This window comes from Crocuta crocuta, unplaced genomic scaffold (assembly GCF_008692635.1).
Source record: "Crocuta crocuta isolate KB4526 unplaced genomic scaffold, BGI_CrCroc_1.0 scaffold152, whole genome shotgun sequence".
Taxonomy (NCBI): Eukaryota; Metazoa; Chordata; class Mammalia; order Carnivora; family Hyaenidae; genus Crocuta; species Crocuta crocuta.
Genome location: NW_027528798.1, coordinates 4,697,256 through 4,717,181, shown reverse-complemented (window position 1 = coordinate 4,717,181; position 19,926 = coordinate 4,697,256). Strand labels below are relative to the sequence as shown.

At 50.0% G+C, this 19,926-nt stretch overlaps 2 protein-coding genes across 4 annotated transcripts; both read right to left on the bottom strand.

Annotated features, from left to right (window-relative positions):
- Positions 1 to 1,225: 1,225 nt before the first annotated feature.
- Positions 1,226 to 15,839, bottom strand: NUTF2 (nuclear transport factor 2). 3 transcript variants are annotated; one of them, XM_077755619.1, is made up of 6 exons: positions 15,734 to 15,812; positions 9,125 to 9,293; positions 5,805 to 5,932; positions 3,897 to 3,968; positions 3,714 to 3,812; positions 1,226 to 1,756 (listed from the first exon to the last, which is right to left on the bottom strand). In XM_077755619.1, the coding sequence occupies exons 3-6, from the start codon at positions 5,901 to 5,903 to the stop codon at positions 1,643 to 1,645; spliced, it is 384 nt and encodes a 127-aa protein (XP_077611745.1). In that variant the 5' UTR covers positions 5,904 to 5,932; positions 9,125 to 9,293; positions 15,734 to 15,812; the 3' UTR covers positions 1,226 to 1,642. The 3 variants fall into 3 exon arrangements, with proteins under 3 accessions (XP_077611745.1, XP_077611744.1, XP_077611746.1); XM_077755618.1 differs by lacking the exon at positions 9,125 to 9,293 and having other exon boundaries at positions 15,734 to 15,839; XM_077755620.1 differs by lacking the exons at positions 9,125 to 9,293; positions 15,734 to 15,812 and adding an exon at positions 15,313 to 15,598.
- Positions 15,840 to 18,234: 2,395 nt separating this feature from the next.
- THAP11 (THAP domain containing 11) lies at positions 18,235 to 19,894 on the bottom strand. The gene has a single exon (XM_077755501.1). It carries the CDS (start codon positions 19,875 to 19,877, stop codon positions 18,933 to 18,935), a length of 945 nt encoding a protein of 314 aa, XP_077611627.1. The 5' UTR covers positions 19,878 to 19,894; the 3' UTR covers positions 18,235 to 18,932.
- Between the last annotated feature and the right edge of the window lie 32 nt (positions 19,895 to 19,926).

Genomic DNA, 19,926 nt, shown 5'->3' with positions numbered 1-19,926 from the left:
CACAGGTACATGGAAGCTGTATTGCAGATTTTATACAGGGTGGTTTAAGAGGCAGCAGGCATCTACCTCTCTCCCGACTCCCATTCCCCAAACACAGAGCATCCTAAATCAGTCCCACCGAAATCTCCTGAGTTTGTGGTCTTCTAAAAACAGTTAGTTCATCATCCAACCCTGTGCCCAGGGTAGCCAGGCAACCTGTGGGGGTTCTGAGGAAGTCCTTGGCCTCCATCCATAATGCAGGGGGGATGGAGTGCAGGTCAGGCATAACTGTGGAGCCCTCTCCAATCTTAAAACCCCTAGTGGGGCACCAGCCCAAGACCAAGGTTTGGTTCTAGCTTTTTTGGTTGTGATTTTGCCACTAGGTTTTATGACACCAGAGATCTCAGGGCCAAAGGGCTAGATTTGTAATGGGCAAGGCCGCTGTCCCCCAAACTGAGTAGCAGAAACTGCCCTGATGGTTAAGATTTCCTGGGACTTGAAGACAATGTGAAAGTTATACGTGTGGTGCGGGAGGAAATAGGAGGCCTAGAGATGCCTTGCAAAGGTCTGAGGGATAAGAAGTCCCAAAGCACAGATCCTTCAGTCTCAGACTGCCTACTTTCATAGCTCTCTATCTGTACTCCAGCCCAACTGGACCTGGCTCTGCACTCTGCAGGCAAATGGAGGCTGACTGTTCTGGGCACTCACCTCTGGGCAAGGCTATCCAAAGCAGGTGGTGCAAAATTGGAGCTGCCCTCTGCTTGGCTTGAGGTTTATGGGGGCACCCTGGATGTGATCCTGACTGTTCTAGGGGTAGACAAGGACTTTCTCCCTCACACCTTTACTCATTTTATATAGGGTAGTTTTGCTGAGCCCTCAGTCCAGAGCACCTGAGCCTGATGAGTCATTTTCAGTGGAATTCTAGATCATCTCCATTACCAGAGCCCCGACCCTACCCAATGTAGGAGTTGTCAGAACTGACTGCAAAGGCCTCACTGCAAGGGAAGCTTCAGGCCAGACCTGAGCTGTGTCTGCAGCTCAGTTTTCCAGGACCAGGTGGGCTGAGATGGGGCATACTATGCCCTACAAGGCTTCTAAGAGAAGCTAGCTGGGAGTGCTGCTTCAGCAGTTTCTCTGTAACACGTATTGCTGAGCTGGGGGGAGAGATGGGAAGGTGAGACATGAGAGAGACAATGGGGCAGGGTAGTTATTGATGCCCAGCCAACTATTAAACTCATTAAAACGATTTAAACTGTTAAGAAAATTTTTGTGGTTTTATTGTATCATGAGGCATTGAAACATCCGAACAAATCAATATCTGGGCGGTGAGGCAGCTGCTTTCTCCTTCACTTCTTTGGGTTACTAGAGCAACTTGTCAGTAGATTAAAAAAAAAAAAAAAAAAAAGAGAGAGAGAGACAACCTTTTGCATTACTTAAGTCTTTCCAAGGCATGCGCTGGTACAACACAAACTTCTCCTGTCAGATGCAACTAGTCTAGCGTCCAAACATCATGCACAATACCCCAGTAGCAGCAGCGCACTGCGCCCACTTCCACCGCAGCCCTGCTCGTTTGTGTATGATATTTGGAGCATCTGGAGGAGTGTGAATAGTATCGGGAAGAGGAGGGAGGAGGAAACAGCATGAGTGCCTGGCTGGGAGGAGGTCAGCCAAAGTTGTGCAGGGCAAGCCTGAACATGTCATTGGTGCAAACCCAAGCATCGTTGATGTTCTTTAATAGGAACATCTGGTGGAATCCCATGATAGGGTCTTCATCAGCCTGTGGAAAGAAAGAAAATGACTCAGTAAGTAGGCCAAGGAAGAGGAAGGGAGTTTAGTGGCAGGGGAAAAGGACAGAGAATGCGACTTTGAGATCAGGCCCTACTGTTTTGGACTCAAATCCCAGTATAGCCAAAGTGTATTTATGAATGTGAATTGATAACTGGTCACATAGGGGCTATACTCATGTTCACACTGCTACATGCAGTTAGGCTGTAGAATACATCACCCATGTCTCTAGGCAGTAATTGATTTGGAAGAGTTCCAGAGGGTTCACCCCATAACTTATAGTACCTAAAAGCTAAATAATCTTAGTGTCTGATTACACCAGTTAGTCCAATTAGGATAAACTACTGCTAATACTGACTGTGGCCAAGTAGGTGAGAAAGACTCAAAACTGAGTTCACACCATAATCACAGCTCTACAGAGCAAAAATGAAGCAATGTCACCAGGTGATGTTTCCTGTCATGTCATATATAACATTTGCAATGGAAGAAGAATGGCAAGACACTTCCAGCCAAACTGCAGAAGATCAGGATAAAGCATAGTTAAGGCAGAAGCCTAGTTAACTAGAGCTGTCTCTAACATTGCTGGGTTTTCTGGGAATTATTATCAGCAAGAAGGCAAATCAGTCTTTTAGGGACTCTGAGTTGGACAGAAACAGCAGAATGAACCTGAAGCCAAGTGGCAATGGGCAATGCTTACTGACCCTAGCCTGGAAAATAGGCACTGAGGCCCCTGGAGTGACCTCTTCACTCCCAAGCGCCTACGCGAACACAAACACTAGGCAGGGCATGTTGGACAGGCAGGAAAAACTGACTGGAAAGTCCAGGCCAGGCGGGTCCCTCTGGACCAATGGCAGAGGCCTATGGGCCCCATCTTTCTGCCCTTGTATTTGACTCAGAAGGCCCCACCTAACCTACAGAGAAGGCTATGTGGGCCTGTTATTCAGAGTCCCACCATGACATGGGTCCAGGGGACTGGGACCCAGTCAATGGACAGCCAATCTGTCCTGCTCTGGAGAGGAGGAGAAGAAGATTTTTGGAAATTAAGAATCTGGCTTTAGTCTGCTGGAGCACAACAGGTTGGAGTTCCTGGGAGAGTTCTTGGGGGATTGAGGAGCTGAAGGCTTTGAAGAGGCTAGGTCTTGGGGAAAAGAAAGGAGAATGCAAAGAGAAGGAGGAGTTCCAGGAATCTACTTTGGTCAGCAGGTGGAGGAGCCAGCAGCCAGCTCAGGGAGTGGTAACATGGACTCCAGCAGGGGACCGCCACTCAGCACCCAGCTGGCCCACCTAGGACCAGCTGCCTACAAAAAGCCCACCTATACCTCGGGGCAGTATGAAGGCCCAATAGCTTGGCACCACAACTCCACCCTGCTCCTATACCTCTTGTCCCTTTTCCTGTTTTTTTTTTTTTAATAATTCTTTAAAAAATTTATTTCAGAGAGAAAGAGAGAGAGACACCGTGAGCAGGGGAGGGTCACAGAGAGGGAGACACAGAATCTGAAGGAGGCTCCAGGCTCTGAGCTGGCTGCCAGCACAGAGCCCAACGCGGGGCTCGAACCCATGAACCGTGAGATCATGACCTGAGCTAAAGTCGGACAGTTAACCGACTGAGCCAGCCGGGTACCCCTCTTGTCCCTTTTCCAAAAAGGCTCTAGACCAGTACTCAATAGTACTTTCTGTAACAACTGAATCAGAACTGTCCAATAGGCACCCACAGTGACTGACTAGGAGCACTTGAAAGATAGTTCAGCTGAACATTCATTTTAATTAATGTAATTTAAAAATTGCCATTAAAATTAAAATAGAACTTAAAAATGTGACTAGTAGTTATTGTATCGAATTACACAACTCTAGACAAGGTGGGTGTCCCTTGATAAGCAGGTCACACCACAGGGAAGCAGGGGCACAGGATTCTCCTCTGCCTGCCCACTCCTCCCTACCAGCACTATTACCTTGAGCTGGCCCACAACCATGCTGATGATGCAGCTATCTGGCGTGGGCTGATGGTCCTGCGCCGTGATGCTGTGCTGGATTTTCTGGAACGGAAGGCTCTGCAAAAGAAAGAGGGGGTGATGGGCTGTGGCCAGCAGGGCGGGGAAGTAGCTGCTTGCAGCATGGGCGTGGCCCTTACTTACAGACAACTTCTCCACAATGGCCGCTTTCCCCTGGAACTGCTGTCCTTCCCACGTAAGGCATGATGCGTCAATCTGGAAACCAGAAAACATGGGGTCAGGGCCTCAGAGCAAAAAGAATGTATCTGCGAGGCCCTGAAAAGGACCTTGTTTGGAAAAATGAGTCCAAAACTCAGTTACCCTATCTGTAAAGAAGGGAACTGAATGAAGGTAGCTTCCATACTTTACACTACTAACGACCTCTCTAATTATACCCTATCTTCCCAGAGCCCAGGCTCTGAAAAACTAACAAAATACAAACCTATTTAGTAAGTTCATTTCCTGGTTTTTATTCAAGTAATTATATGGCCTCTGGGGGTGCCTGGGTGGCTCAGTTGGTTAAGTGTCCGACTCTTGATTTCAGCTCAGGTCATGATCTCACAATTCATGAGACTGAGCCCTGGGTTGGGCTTTGAGCTGACAGCATGGAGCCTGCTTGGGATTCTCTCTCTTCCTCTCTTTCTGTCCCTTTCCTGCTTTCTCTCTCTCAAAATAAATAAATAAACTTAAAAACAAAAACAAAACAAAGAAGTTATATGGCTTCTGATATGCATGAGCCTCAGGCTGGCTATATGTGGTCAAGGCTCAGCCCGAAGTCATCCTGCTACGTGGACAGTCAGCACCAGTTCTAGAGAAGCCCATGGGAAATAACTTGAAAACATTCTATGTTCATTACCATCTCTAGAGCTCAGGCTGAGTTCTACTGAGGCCATTCCCATAGGGACACCCATGAGGTCAGGGAAGGACGGAAGCTGACAAGGCCTTCCAAGGCCTAGCCTGGGACCCTCCTTACCATCAACATGCAACCCACTAGTTTCATCCCCTTCCCTCCAGATTTTTCCTGCTATAGACTTCAGGGACAGAACTCAAAAGTGCCTCTGCTACTTACCAGCTATAATTGTTAGCAAGTTACTTATTTTTCTGCTTCCTGATCTTTAAAAGAGACATGTGCTGAGGATTTTACAAAATGAAATACATAAAGCACTCTTTTAGGACCACGTTAACTCTCTTCTCTGGGTCAGGGCTGCTGTAACTGATTTTAAGAAGCAAATAAGGCAGAAGTGCCAGGATCCCAGAGTCGTATCAGTTCAAGTTTTTAAAATTCTCTATGATGACAACCAAATAATGCATGTACTGGATTTAGCTTTCCACAGTTAAGATCCCTTTCTTTTCTTCAGACTTGACCCTGACTTTTTGGAGACACAGAGGGCTTTGCTCACAGCCCAGTCAGGCTCTCAGGCTATGCTGGATGACTCCTATCATTTCCATTCTGGACAGATCTGCTAGAAATGGCCTGACCAATCACATTACTGTGACTGAGTCCTGGCAGGGTCAAATACAAGTAGCTCTTCGTATATGTAATCATTAAAATAGCACCAAACAGTGCCTCCCTAGAAGAGTTAAAGACACACCAGTCTCCATGGACTAACCTCATTTGTTTACCATAAGTATTTAGGTAATACTTTTCCTTTTGGCCCTCAAAAGGAAACTGGACCTAAGACCTCCGGGAGAACTCATTTTGCATTGATGATGCTCATAGATGCCACCTCCAGAGAGCGCCATGAGCCCTAGCATCTGTCTGCTGCTGCCCAATCTAGAACCAGAGGCATTCCCAGGAACATGAAATGGCAAGCCCAGAACACCCTGCCAAGGATACAGAATCCCTACTCTTATGGAAAATGACAGAAGGGAATGAGTAGACCAGGTAGCTGGGCTAAGCCTTAGGTCCCTTGTGCTACAGAAAGAAGCTCAGAGAGAAGAGTATAGCCAAATCCAGTAATGACTGGTAGAACATGTGAACTGGACACACTAGCCCAATATGTGAATTGATCCCTTGGGGACAATGTTCAGGCCCTAAAGCTGAAGACTTACATAAATTGCGCCTAGTTGGGTTCTGTCGTTATCAAATAACTGGTAGTAATGTTGAATGAAGCTGGATCCAATCTGCTCCCAAATTGGCTTGTCTCCCATTCTGGAGCGTCACCCGGCCTCACTGAGACCTGCAAGATCAACAAGACATGGAGGGAAGTGTTGGTACCAAGGGAGCAGGAGGTAGCCAGTTGCTGTTTCTTCACTGACCCCCACCCCTCCTGGCCTCCTCGAGGAGGGAGTCCTTTGGGGAGGTCTCTTCTACAAGGAAACAGAGAGGTCCTGGGGAATTGGTAGGAGACCCCTCCCAACACAGACCAGTGCAGGGAGCCCAGACCAGACTCAGCCTCTTCTTTGAGGAGCTCTGGCTAATGAAACAAAGGGGCTCCAGGGATGTGAAGCACATAGGATGGGTGCTGAGGGTGAGGCCAGAACAAAGGTCAGAGCAAGCCCATCAATGTCCAATGGGGTGGGGGGGGGGAGCTTTTAAGGAGGAGCTAACCATGCCATTCTCCCCACATCTTTTCATTTAATCCTTTCAACAACCTATTCTCCCCACTTTGCAGGTCAGAAATTACAGATGTCTGTGTGTGTAGTGTCTTCTATTGCAGTCCTTAGTCCCATCAGCACTGCCCCAGGGCTATATTGAGAGGTGGAGGAAGACCCAGTGAGAGCTGGGGGGAGATGGCTCCTCAAGTCCCCACTTGCAATGAAACAGCAAGTGACCCTCCATTTTAGTCTTAAGGGAGCAGTTTACTTCTTTGAGCATAGGTAATATCTATTCATTCATTTCTTCATGATGGGGCTACCCATACCCACTTCAGAGCTGGGGACACAAACTCAAAGGATCAGAGAGTAATACTGAGGGGTGCTGGGAAGGAAAATGGAGGCTGTCATCTCTTCACACACCCCCATCCCAGCACTGCCTCCATTGGAAGGGGTACCCTTCTCTGGTCTTTGAGGGGGAAGGGAGCCCCCTCCCAGCTATAGACACCACAGCTCCAAGGGTTGTAGAAGGAAAACTCAAGCCCAGATGAGGGCCACTCTCAGATAGGAAGCCCTCATCTCACTGAAGGATACCATGATGGCAGACCTGTATGTTGTTCTGCAGTTGTGTCTGACTACCTTCCCATCTCCTGACAACAGGACTCTGAACCAAAGCAGTGAGGAGCTGGGTTTGACCCCAGTAGACAACCATTAACAGTGGTGGGATCTGATGCAAGTCATTGCCCTAAGAAGGGCCTCAGCTTCCTCCTCTGTAAGGGGGTGGAGCCCTGATGTTGCCAGTGGTTGTAAAGCCTCACCAAGGGAACCTGCTAGTTCGCTCCAGTCCCTATGACCTCAACCAAGGCCAGAGGAGCCAGCTGAGATAGATAATGTAGAGGGGCAGTGGCTTATTCCCAATCCAGCCAACCTCCCGGCCTATTACCAATACTTCAGCCAACGAGGAGCAAGGAAGATGAGCCAGCTTTATTTTAGGTCCCATAGGAGGTGGTGGCACTAAAAATAGGAGCTCAGTGCTGAGATGACTAAGAAATGTCCAGGAAAAGTCTAAAACAAGCAGAAGAGAAAGCCTGGACCCAGGCACGCCTTCTACACAGGAACACAAGGTGTGTCCCAGTTTATACTCTGCCAAGAAACAAATCAACGTGTGGGAAAAGTATAGGATCAACAGCTAGTCTTGACTGCTGTCTTGGTCACATTTCCAAGGGGTCAGACTGTAGCTATACCCCTTCCCCACCTCTGCCCCTTCCACCCTAGTATTCACTACATTTGCTTCATTCACTGTGGCCCAGCCCCAAGGTATCTTACGCCAAGATGCCCTGTCCAGCCCCCAAGAGCTCCAGGGAAGAGGGAAGAATGGATAAGGGGCAACTCTCCCTCTGTCCTCAGGAAGGTTGGGCAGCCCTCAGGGAAGGTCTTGGAGAAAGAGTATGCTAATCAGAAGAAAAAGCCTAAGTGTCTGGGCACAAGAAGAGATAAGGGCAGGAAACAGGGAAGCTGGATATGGAGGGTGAGGGAAAATAAGGCTAAATAAAAGCTGACCCAAAGACAAGAAAAGTGGTGCCATGTGGTAGGGCAGTGATGCAGATAAAGTGTGGGGGTGTTTTTTCCTTTTTCAATATTGTTAAGGTATCTTAACTTGACAATACAAAAACTACTTGGAAGAAGTAGTGGTGGAGTGAAGAGGGCAGAGGGATAAAGGGACAGAAAGGCATTTTGGTCTAGTGGGGCAAGGCAGGCCAGGGCAAAGTTGAGTTTTCCTAAGGAATGAGACTACTTGGGGGCACCAGAAAGCGTGAGAAGGAACCTTCAAAACTATGTGGATTGAGGCCTTTTCCAAGTAGGGTCCCTGAAGCCAATACCAACCTTGTTTGTGGCCTGTTTGACCCTGATGTGTTTATTTTCATGTAATGATCATGATAGCCATGTGGTCAGATGCCACTGTCTTCCCACTTTACAGGTGGGAAAACAGGTTTAGTGATACGTCTTGCCCTAAGTCCATCTAGTAAGTACATCAGGGCTGATACTGGGTTCTCTGGTCGAAGTCAGAGCTTTCTTTCTGTTCAATTTGTGGCCCTGAGCTCTAACCCACAAAGCTGGCCTTGTCTCTTCTGTACAATAGCCTCATTTTGGGATTAAATCTTGAAACTCCACAGGTGTCCATCCATACCTGTCCCTCCCTCCCTAGCCATTCTCTCCTACCTCCATCCAGCTCACACACAAATAGAACAGAACTCATTCACTCCTTGCTTACTCACTGTTTTTTGCCCCACCCACACCCCATGAGTCCCCTTGCTGGGATGTCCTCCCTCCTCTCATCCGCCCAGTCAGTTTCTACTCTTCCCTCAGATTCCATCTATTTGGGTCCTCCTTCCCAGACTCAAATGTTGACTCCAACCCCATATGCAAAACCATATCAACACAGCCAGGGCCCACTCCTCACTGTGGCTCTGGGCTGGGAGGGTTCAGTGTGGTTCCAGCCACACCCACTCCACACCCACTCCATCCCACCCCACTCCCTCAGTACGGAGTGTGGCTCACAAACTACAGGATTTACAGTTTGACTCCAAATCTCCCATGAAGCTTTCAACTCATGGCTAGAGGCAGCATTCCTGCACCCAGAAAAAGATGCAGGGAGCCAAGTCCCCCCCTCCCATCCCCATGCAACACAGGGATGGGTCTGGGCCAGGCTGGGAGGATGTTCCCCAGGATGGACAGAAAGCCCTGACCTTGTTTCTAATACATATACTGCAGAAAGAAGAGTCTAAAAGAAAAATGCCAAGGCTCAGAAGCAGCCTCATATCAGGATGGGGACTGACCTTCATGACGGCTTCTCCTACAGTTCTTCCAAGAGGACCGCTGACCACGCCATCTCCTGCTTCACCCCAACAGTCCGCAGGCTGAGTGAGGCCAGGCTCCTCGAGGAGCAGAAATGACCTCGATGACCTCTCGCCCACTGAGCATCAGCTTTCACTGACCTTTAGGTCTCTGTGGGTGCAAAGACCCTCTAAGAATGTCTCAAAAACTTTGACCCTCTCCCAATAAATTTGCACAGAGGTAGGGATGCCCCAGCCTTGTAAATAATTTCAGATTGTTCAGACTCCCTGAGGTTATCAAAGATCCCAGGTTAAAACCTTCTGCCCAGAAGACCCCATGAGACAATAGAAAATTTTCATTTTTATCCTCAAATTCTGGGTGTTTCCAGTAACAAAACTTAAATAGCAGTGTCCACCTGATAACATCTTATTTTTACTATTGTGTATTAGGTATAGAAATGTGCTAAGGGCTTTACATGCATTTGCTCCTAACACATTGTGACTCAACTCCCACATTAGATATGAGCAAGATGAAGCTCAGAGAGGTTAGCTAACTTGTTCAAGGCCATGAGCCTAATGGGTGGTGGAAGTAGACAGAACTAGGTTTAGTGGCCTCCAGAGCCAGGACTCCTAGGGACAATAGGTCGGAGGTTAAAATGGGTAGACCATACCAGTGAGAGAGGTGCTCCTGGGCACATAGGACTGAAGCCCTGACCTCTAACCTTGACTTTCTCAGAGAGGGGCAAGACAGGCCCAAACTAGGGCTTCTGCTTCCAAACAAAAGCGCCAGGCAGATTTCCACACCAAACCCAAACAATAGGCGTTTTCATGGGGGAATGATCTCACAATTTTTCCAAACGTGCAAAGTCACAGCCCAGTTCTACCATCTCAGCAAATCAGAGATAGATTCTGGCCTAGCTAGACCTGGGGAAAGGCTGGGGGCAGGAGAGTGAGGGAGAGGAGGATGTCACAAATTCCAGGCTGATACAGAGAGACCCATGTTTGTCTTTTTTTGAGCACCCATCACCAAGGCCTGCAGGGGATGCCAGCAGATGCACCAAGCTTCTAGTGGGATCCTTGAAATCACCATCGATAGTTGCCATTACTCTCATACATCCTATGGCCCTCCAATGCCGTCCCTTCCCATTCTCCACTGACAGTCTCAACCACTTAGCCTGCCTTCAAGGTTCCTGGGTGACCTACCCTCTTGAATGTCAAACCTCATCTCATCTGCCCCCCCCCTCCCCCCCATAGCCAGTCTGGGCATGTTCCTGTTTCTGGAACATGCTGAGCCTGTTCTCACCCAAAGGCTTTGCAACAGTTGATCCTTCTACCCAGATCACTATTCTCCCTAGATCTTCATTTGTCTGGCTCCTTGTCACATATGTGTCAGCTCAAATGTCATCTCCTCACAGATACCTTCTCTGTCCATTCAATCTAAAGTAACTGCTCAGTTACTCCTTTCACCATCTTGTATTGTTTTCTTAGCATTTATCACTGCATGAGATTGTCACACTTAACATATTTGTTTATGATCCGTCTCCCTGACCTGGGCATCCGTGTTCCCATGGTGCCTGGCCCAGCTCTCCTTCTCTGAAGAGCAAATTCTGGGCGAAACCACTGAATTTAAGTGGCCAAGTGGCCACCTCCCTTCTACTTGCACCTTCTGTCCAAGTCATCAAGAAACAATCCTTTGTCATCTATTGGAGGGCTTGGCCGAACCCACTCTCTTATCCCCAAAGTCCTAGCACCTGAGGGGCAGCTGTGGCTCAACAGCAGGCACACAACCACACCCTCAAAGGCCTGACCTCTAGCCAACTCCTCCTCTCCCTTGTTGTATGACCCTCTGACCCTGTCTCCTCACCAGTAATTTGGGGATGTTAGGGGTAATCAACTGAGGGTATAAAGCAAGACTCAGATGCAAGGAATCAGTCAGGTCCAAAGTGAACCCCAAGGTCAAGAACTAGAAAGGTAGTTACCTCAGCCTCCTGCAAGGATACCACACCATGAAGCAGCTTCAATCCAGGACTGGCAACTGCCTAGTCCACCATTCCCCTGCCTGAAGTCTGGAGATAAATCAGTCAAGGTCTAGTGCCTGAATGGCTGGCCAGGACAGAACACTTTCCTGGGGCAGACCCCTGAAGCATAGGTCCCTCTAGCACCCTGAGAGGCTTTTCCTCCTCTTCTGCCCGGAGGAAGGATCCAGAACCTTCAGGCTGCCCTGGCCGGCCCAGAAGCTAATTCCTGAGATCCGCATTCTGGTCCCTCTGCTCTGTACTTACTCAGTCCCTAAGTAGCCTCTTTCCCATATAACCCAGATATTTCTGGGGACCCTGTCCTAGACAGCTCCCATCCATGAACTGAACCCCAGGATGAAATAGCTTGTCAGGTATACATGGACTGACTCCCCAGTTGAGCCTAAAGCCCCTAAGTGACCACCCCCATGGTCTGCTGTCACCATGCCTGGCCAATACTCCCATGACCCTCTAAGAGTGAGGTGAACAGAGGAATAAAGGGATGAACGCGGAGTCTTCGGGGGTGCTGAATGGAATACCTTCTTCTGTAAGCCAGTTACATGTGTTCTCTCATTTGTGCCCCATAGCTGCAAAGCTAGTAGATTACCATCATTTTATAGATGCAGAAACCAGGACTCCAAGAGGTTAAGAAAAAATTCAAGACCACACACGGCCACTGGTACAGCCAGTATTAAAATATCCACAAAACTGGCTTGGACTGGAAGACAGCTGTGAGCCAATGTCAGGTAGCAGAAAGTGTAGAGGTAATAAATGAAATGGTGGGAATGGAGCTCAGGGCTTTTCTTGCCCTGTGAGATCAGCAAATTCCATCTCCCTCAGGACAGAAAGGCCCTGAATGCATGCTCAACTGGTCAAAGTAGGACTACACCATAGGGACAAGTGAGTACTTGCATTCACCTGGGTCTAAAGCCACCTCTGCAAGTAGAACCAACATAGACATCACTCTAGGGGGCAGCAGTCTCTGGCCTGGTGAGACCTAGAGGCTCTGAAGAATCAAACATTCTGAAGGTGACTGGGTGGCTCAGTGGGCTGAGTGTCCAACTTGAGCTCAGGTCATGATCTCACAATTCATGAGTTTGAGCCGCCTCACATCGGGCTCTATGTTGTCAGCGTGGAGCCTGCTTTGGATCCTCTGTTCCCTCTCTTTTTCTTCCCAAAATAAATAAACATTAAAAAAAAAAAGAGAGAGACAGAAACAAAGAAAAGAAACAAACATTCCAGAATTTCCTCAGTTTACTGAAGCAAAAAGCCCTGAGTTCCCAGGCACCTCAAATATACCATTCTCATGAGGGAGAGGTTCTCCTTCTCAGGGGTAAGCTTCTCTCCAGTCCAGGGACTTAGGGAGTTGACACATAGCAGGTACAGCACACATAAGGGGTAAAGACCCCTGGATCACAGGGACAGAGAAGGAAGCTATAGAAGAGAGCAGCTAGACTCAACAGCCACAGCAATCTGGAGTGGTGAGACAGCATTGCTCAAGGGACCCCAGACCTTCTTACACCCACCAGTGGAAGAATGCCTTGCTCTATGGTTTCTGCGGAAGCAGAGAGGAGAGTGGGCTCACTAACAGCGTTTCTTCATCGGTGCTCTAATCATTACAAAGCCCCTTCTTCTGGGCAGGGCCAAGAGACCCTAAGTATTTAATAGTAACATTACCTCCTTTCCCCAGCACCAGGACTGGGTAGGACTCATTGTGCTATCTTCAGTTTCAGCATAGAGCCTATCACACAAAAAGGGCCAAAGAATGGCTGCTGAATAATACTAATCATTAGTGGGAAAGGAAAATAAAAAAAAAAATCCAAGCAAGATACTAATGTTCCAGTAAGGGAAAACTAAATTTTTTTAATATAAGGTGTCTTCCACTTCTAAAATTAGACAGCAGAATAAGTGACATGTGGCTCAGGGGCGCCTGGGTGGCTCAGTCAGTTAAGTGTCCAACTTTGGCTCAGGTCATGATCTCACAGTTCATGGGTTCAAGCCCCGTGTCAGACTTTGTGCTGATAGCCTGGAGCTTGAAGCCTGCTTGAGATTGTNCGAAAGTCGGACGCTTAACCGACTAAGCCACCCAGGCGCCCCAGCTAAGGATCTGATTCTTGACATGAGCGCAGGTCACAATCTTTCAGTCATGAGATCAAGCCCCGTGTCATGATGAGAATGGAGCCTGCTTGGGATTCTCTTTCTCTGCCCTTCCTCCTGCATACATGCATGCTCTCTCTCTCAAAATAAATAAAAACTTAAAAAGAAAAAAGAGGAGAAGTGCACTCTATGTCACTAAAGGACCTAGTTTTGATTTGAGAACCTAGGCCCCCTCACACCCTGCCCCCATGCTTGTGTAGCCACATCTCATTCGCCTGACGCCAGACTCCACTTCCAAGTCAGCCGCCCTACATGAATAGAAGGTGCAGACAGATTCTGGAGAATCTCAGGATTCTCCTCTTATCTCTGAGATACAGATGGCCTGCCAAGTTCCAGAAAGATCAAGGACTTCTGGGCGTCAGGATGCCTGGTAATGGCTAGTTGGGCCTAGATTAGAAGTTATAGAAAACTTCTAGGATTGGAATGAGAGGGAGAAACTGGAATTCCTCCTCCTACTGGGTAATCTTCGAGAAGGAATCTTTTTGACCTTGAAGAAACCCACTGTCATCAAGTCACTTAGGGTCTTGGAATGTGCAAACTGATTCATAACAATACGCCTAACTCCCAGGAAACCTGTGTCCTACACAGAACCAAAACTGACAATCTACAGAGGGTCTTGAAACAGCTGCTTCTAGTACTAAGAGATTCTATCACAGGGACCCTGTGTATGTCCTTTGGGCAGTCCCTCCTGTTGCCCATGTCCACTAGCAAATCAGACCTCTCCTGAGCCTGCTGAATGTACCTGACTTCCATGTGCTTATGGGCCACCATGTGGACTAGGAGGTCTGAGTTCAGAGGGAAGGGAAGCCCTCATTAGGAGATCAGGACAGATCTTTGCCTGCCCTCCTTAATCAGGGAGAATAACTAGACAAAGCAATTCAACTTCAGGAAAACTTCCAAAGCTAGAGCCCAATGACCAGAAAAACATCACCTGGGGAAACAGTCAAGGAAGAAAAAAGTCCAGAGGTGGTGGCTTTCTACATTATGGGCCTAACTCAACTTTCTTAAGAGATCTGCTTGCTGCTGAGGCCAGGCCTACAGAGACTTAGCTGCATCTTTAATCCTCATAAAAACTATCGCTCGGAAGCTGTACTGGGTCAGAGGAATCAAGGCTTGACAAGCTGTCTCTTCCCAAAATGCCATGGTCCTCTCTGGACAGGTCCCTTAATAGATCATCAATCAATCAGAAAGCCTTTACAAAGCCTGTCAGAAGACTACTCTAAAGCTAGATACTCCTCTTCTCCCAGAACTGAAGGGGGTCATTGGATTCATCATTGAAGGCAATTTCCCAAGGTTCAATCAGCCTCCTGCTGGTTGCTCCACTTAGTGGGATGTGAGCAAGTCAGAGAGGGAAGCCTGACTTTCTGCAACTTTCAACTCTAGTTCTCCCACTCAGGCTTCAGAAGAGGCCCAGAATCTGAATCTGAGCCCCCTGTAGCCCAAATGTGCCCACCGCCAAAGTCACTTCAAGCCCAATCTCTTATTTCGCACTGGCTTATGGACTTCAGGCCTGGATCCTACTTTTCCCTCCATTAAATCCCAACTTATCACCACCAATCTTATGGAATCATTCTCCTCTATGGGAGGAGGGCAAATGACTGGAAAAGGCAGATGCACCGGATAGGGTTTAATAACGCGTTGGGGGCTCTCATATCCAATCTCACCTCCTTGGCTTCTTCCTCCCCTCCGCCACTAACACGGCCGGCCAACCCACCCACAGCTGGGGCCAGGTCTCTGATAAAAGGGATCTGAGCCTACCAGCCCAGAACCGCTTCAACACATCAGGACAGATCCTCCAAGGCTGGAGGAGGGTGAAGTTCCATGTGGAACCTCCTCTCGCTCCAGATTCCCTGACCCTAGTCTCTACACAGGAACCTACGCATGAGTTCCAGTTAGGTTTTGTGCGCTCCCAAGGAGCAGACAAGCAGGGAAGTGTTCACCTATATCCTAGCCTTGCTATTATGGTCGGGAACCGGATGAGAATCCTAATCCCGGGCTGCGGCAGGAAAGCGCCCTTACCCAATGCTGACTCCGGAGCGGGCCGGGTGGCGCTTGCCCATCCCCGGATCCTTCGCTGGCGGGTGGCAAGACGTGGGGCTGGGGTCGTCCCGCTAGCCTGCCTGCACAGCTTGCGCGACTTGGGCAGGCCGGGCTAGGCCAGACGGGGCGGGGCCCGGAGAGCCCCATCCGGGTGGTCTGGACCAGAGAAAAAAAGGCCTGGCCACAGCGCAGTCCGCTGCACCCGCTACAGGCACCACACTGCCGGACAGACGCCTGGCTGTCTCTGTGTTCCCCCCGGCCGCCGCCTCAGAGGACCGGCGNTTTGGGTCGCCGGTGGGGGTGGGGGGCGCCCGGAGACTGGCAGCGGAGGCTCCAGACGGCCCAGAGCGCGGCTCCAGCGGCCCAGCCCCCGCCCCGGCGCTCTAGCCCCGACACTCACCCGAGGGGCTGGCACGATGGCGGCAGCGGCGGCGGCAGCGGCAACCCAGCGCGGTCTGCGACCGACTGTCCCTTCCCCCCTGCCTTCCCTCGCTACCCCGCTGCACTCTGGGAAACGCAGTTCCCCCGACCTCCTTTCTCGCGTAGGTGCTCCAGGAGAAAACTACAGTTCCCGGTGTGCTATGCGCCGGGGACCAGACACGGCCCTCAGCGCGGGAGGTGAGGCTAAGCCAGGGAGGGAGGCTGCCAGGGCGAGCCCCTGAGAATTGTGGTCTAGCGGAAGCCTCTGGAACACCCGAGGTTGGCGCCAGGCAAGGGTCAGGACTTAGTTGTCGCCTGTTCCCAGCTGGTCTGGCCTCGCCCAGGTTGCGCGGTCTTTCGGAGTGGGCCCCGCCTCCGTGAAAGCCTGGCCAGGCCCCAAGCAGGCGCAGCCGCCCCTCCCTGGGCCCCTGGGCTGTTTCCGCTCCCGATCTCCCCTCCTATTTGGTGCTCCGGCCACCTCTTCGACTCTTCGGAGCGGTTCTCTAAAGCTAGCCAGGGCGGAACCCATAGTTTCTGCTGTCCCAACATTCATGCGCCCAGCAAGGCCCAAAGCTGGTTTCGAGCAGTCGAGGCTTTTCCTTAGGCTGGAGACATAAATGCTCAAGCGGGGCTCAGCTGGGAACAAAGAGAAATCTTGTATAGTTGGGGTCTCTAAAACATAACCGTAAGGTGGTTTTGTTGGTGGTGGTAGTAATTTTTGCAGCAGGCAAGGCCCCTAAGAGTTTCGTTTTTATTAATGAGAAAAAAACTGGCTCACCCAAACTTTCCCCGTGATTTAAGTGACGAGATTGTCAATAATCTCCTTCCCACCTATTGCCCTTTCATCACTTATTTTTGTCGTTTCCTGGGCAGTGCCAACATTTAAAATAAGGACTGTTTCTAAGTCAGGGCTGTTGGGTAAATGCTGTGCAGCTAAACCAGGTGAACCACAGGTAAGGAAATATTCTCCTTGCTGCTCCATGCTGTCCCTCCTGGCGAGATCTCTGTATTCCTGATTTTCCGTAAGTTTTGCACCTTAACCAATGCGCGCACGCGCGCGCGCACACACACACACTCGCTTGCAGGGGATACTAGTAAAACCAGGCCAAGTTTGTTTATTAAATCTCAGGTCTGTACTACTTTGCCTGACTAGATGCTTGTTACTCATCCAGTGAAAACTCTTCATTGTCCTGCTTGTGTGCATCTGGGGCCTCCCCTGTTCTGGGCTTTCAATGCCCCCTCCCCCAGGAAGCTAAAACACTGTATAGGTTGTGTGCACATAACCTCCAGACACTACAGTCCTGGCCAGAGCCTGGCCCTCACCTATCCTAGGAGTGCTGCTGAGAGGTCCAAGTGAGCCACAGTAGAAAGTGTTAAGTCCCTTCAACAAACAGGAGCTAGTATACACAAAAGAGCATACACTGAACTTAGGAAAGCTCTCCTAGTGGAGAGTGGGGACATGTGAGAGACTGGCTTACTAGCTGTGCATTAAGGGGAGTGCTGTGCTTCCACCAGCTTATTTATGATTAGGTGGAACTAGCCCTAGGAAGGCAGAGAACCAGTCCCTTCCCCAACCAGGCACCTGCATAGCCTATATTCCATTCCGCCTCCCCACCAGAGACGTGTTTGTTTCTTGCCAGGACCAAGGGGCCAAGAGCAGAGACTAGAGAAACATTTGTCATTGCAGTTCACAGATAAACGGAAGTCCCCAGGGAAGTGGCTTTTTCTAAAGTAACAGAGAAGGGGGTCATGTTATGACCCATTTCTTGGGAGCCCAAGAAACGTCCATTTGTACCCAAATACCCACAGTAAATATGGCTAGCTTTAAAGATATTTACCTTTCCCTATTGGCTTTGAGCTAAATTACTTGAACATATAGATAAAAATATCACCTCACTCCTATAATCTTCAATCTAAAGAATAGAAACAACCAAGAAAAGGAATCAAAGGGTCACAAATCCCAACTCCTCCATAATGAAAGTGTACTAAGGCCAAGGTATCTGTACAAGAGTTCTTATGCCTGCAAGAGCCATGGCTGACTCCCACTGTGGACTTCACTGATTTAAGTAACTGCAAGCCCGTGTGTGTCACGCTGTAATATGCTTAAAGGCTAAAATGGTGAGTGAAATTCAACCCCAGCTTAAAATCATGAAGAATTCAAAACCCTCAAAAGAAGTGAGCAGTCACAATCGGTTTAGTTCTCAGTTGCTCCTTCTACTCCACTGACCAACTGGGACCATTTAGTGAAGTTTCTAAACTCTTTGGAGTGAGCTGTGCCAGGAACTCTCTGAAAACCTTATGAGGCCAGGGTCCATGTGCTCAGAGCCCCTTTATGGAGAAACATGGTCATTGAAGCATTTCTACTCTCAGCATCAGCCTGGTCCTTGAGACCTAGGGCAGAGGCCTGTTGGGAGGCCTATTCCCCCATGTTTCAGGAATACTTAAATGAGTCTTTATCAAAATAAAATGGAGAGACCCAAATTAAAACCTTACTTTCTGTTTAATTCGTTTTGCCAAACAAACACAGTGAAAACTTTAGTCTGACTAATTGTACAGAAAATAGAATTTGTAACCAGTAGCAAACAACAGGATAAACCTAAGTCCCTGGCAAGCTGGATCTTCAATAGCAGGTCACCTAGATCCCCTTGTAGATGACCTCCTAGGGAGGGAGGTCCCAAATAGGCAGAGGCACAGATCTGCCAGTTCCCATCAGAATCACAGGCTGCACCTGGGAAGGAAAAGCAGGAAAAGGAGAACTGATGTTACTTGGATCTCTTATCACTACACACGGAAGAGTTGTTTCAATGCTGGCCAACCTCAAGGTGTTGTCTTCCCAAACCCATAGTCCTTGGGCAGCCGACCTGCATTCTGAGGGGTTAAGTTTCAAGTTCAGTGGTTCTGAAGCCTCTGCTTAACCAGAACCTGCAACATAAACTAGGGGTGAGGAGTGGGGGCAAAGTCATAAATGCTGGTGTCACCTGTGCAGAGTCTGAGGTCCCAGACTTCAGGACCTTGCTTCAGGAGAAAACAAGAGAGGGTGTTAGGTCACCAGCAAGAGTCCAGCTGCCCTAAGCTTCAGTACTGTCAACCAGTATCCCAGGAATATAGGGGATTTCAACAGCCGTGGCCCAAGGTCCCTCTAGGTTCAGGAGTCCAGCAAGCCAAAGGGGGGACCCCGTTCACATTCCGTGCTTCTTTCGGATGACAGCCATGGCCAGCAGTCGATCCTTCTCGCGGAGTTCTTCTCGTAGCTTGGCCTCAGTGAGACGCAGGTGGCGGATGCTGCCTTTCATCTCCTTCATCTTCACCTCCATCAGCGCCAGGATGTCCCGCTGCTCGTTTAGCTTGCGCAGGAGCTCCTCCTCCGTGGTGCCTGACGACAACGAGTATGAGTGGTCGGAGCCAGTATCAGGAAAGCCCTCTTCCCCCACCACCACCAACTGGGGACCCATAGGGCACTCTGCGGCCTCCAGCCCTGCTGTAGCAGCCTCTAGCTCTGACGCGGCGGCTGCGGCGGCTGCGCCCTCGGCGGCGGCGAACTCCACTTGCACGGTCAGGTCGATGGGTTTCACGTCTTCGCCGGTGGGAGTGGTGGGCGCTGGGGGCACGGACCCCGGAGCCTGGCTGCTGTCTACAGCGGCCTGAAGGGTGAGGAGCACAGCAGCAGAGGCAGACACTAGGTTCGGCTGCAGCTGGGAGGCCTGGGCAGTGGAGGCTGAGGGCGACGGCTGCTGCTGCTGCGGCGGCGGCTGTTGTTGTTGCTGCTGCTGCTGCTGCTGCTGCTGTTGTTGTTGCTGCTGCTGCTGCTGCTNCTGCCTGGGGCGGGCGGCTGCAGCCCCGGCGGGTCGGCGTGCTACTTTGCGCTCGTTGACGCCACGCAGCGGGAAGATGGTGGGGACGCGCACCGTGTAGGTCTTGCGGCCGCCCTGGAAGTGGACGCTGCAGAGACGATGGCCCGTGGTGGGCTGAAAGGTGGAGAAGCACCCACTGACGCCAGCGCGGGACACGTTCTTGAGCCAGAGGCGCCGCAGTTCAGCGTCCTTGGGGAACGTGTAGAAGTGCAGCGCCTTGTCCCGGTGCGAGTTGTTGTAGCAGCCCGGCACGCAGCACGTAAAGCCTGGCATGGCTGCGCCGCGCGGCCCNCCCCGGAGGCGGCCCCGGGGACGCCGCGAA

Coding starts and splice junctions, on each gene's coding strand:
- NUTF2 (XM_077755618.1), bottom strand. CDS start 5,903: ATGGGAGACAAGCCAATTTGGGAGCAGATTGGATCCAGCTTCATTCAA. Junction 3,969..5,804: donor CCCAACTAGGCGCAATTTAT/GTAAGTCTTCAG, acceptor TCTGGTTTCCAG/ATTGACGCATCATGCCTTAC. Junction 3,813..3,896: donor CCATTGTGGAGAAGTTGTCT/GTAAGTAAGGGC, acceptor TTTCTTTTGCAG/AGCCTTCCGTTCCAGAAAAT.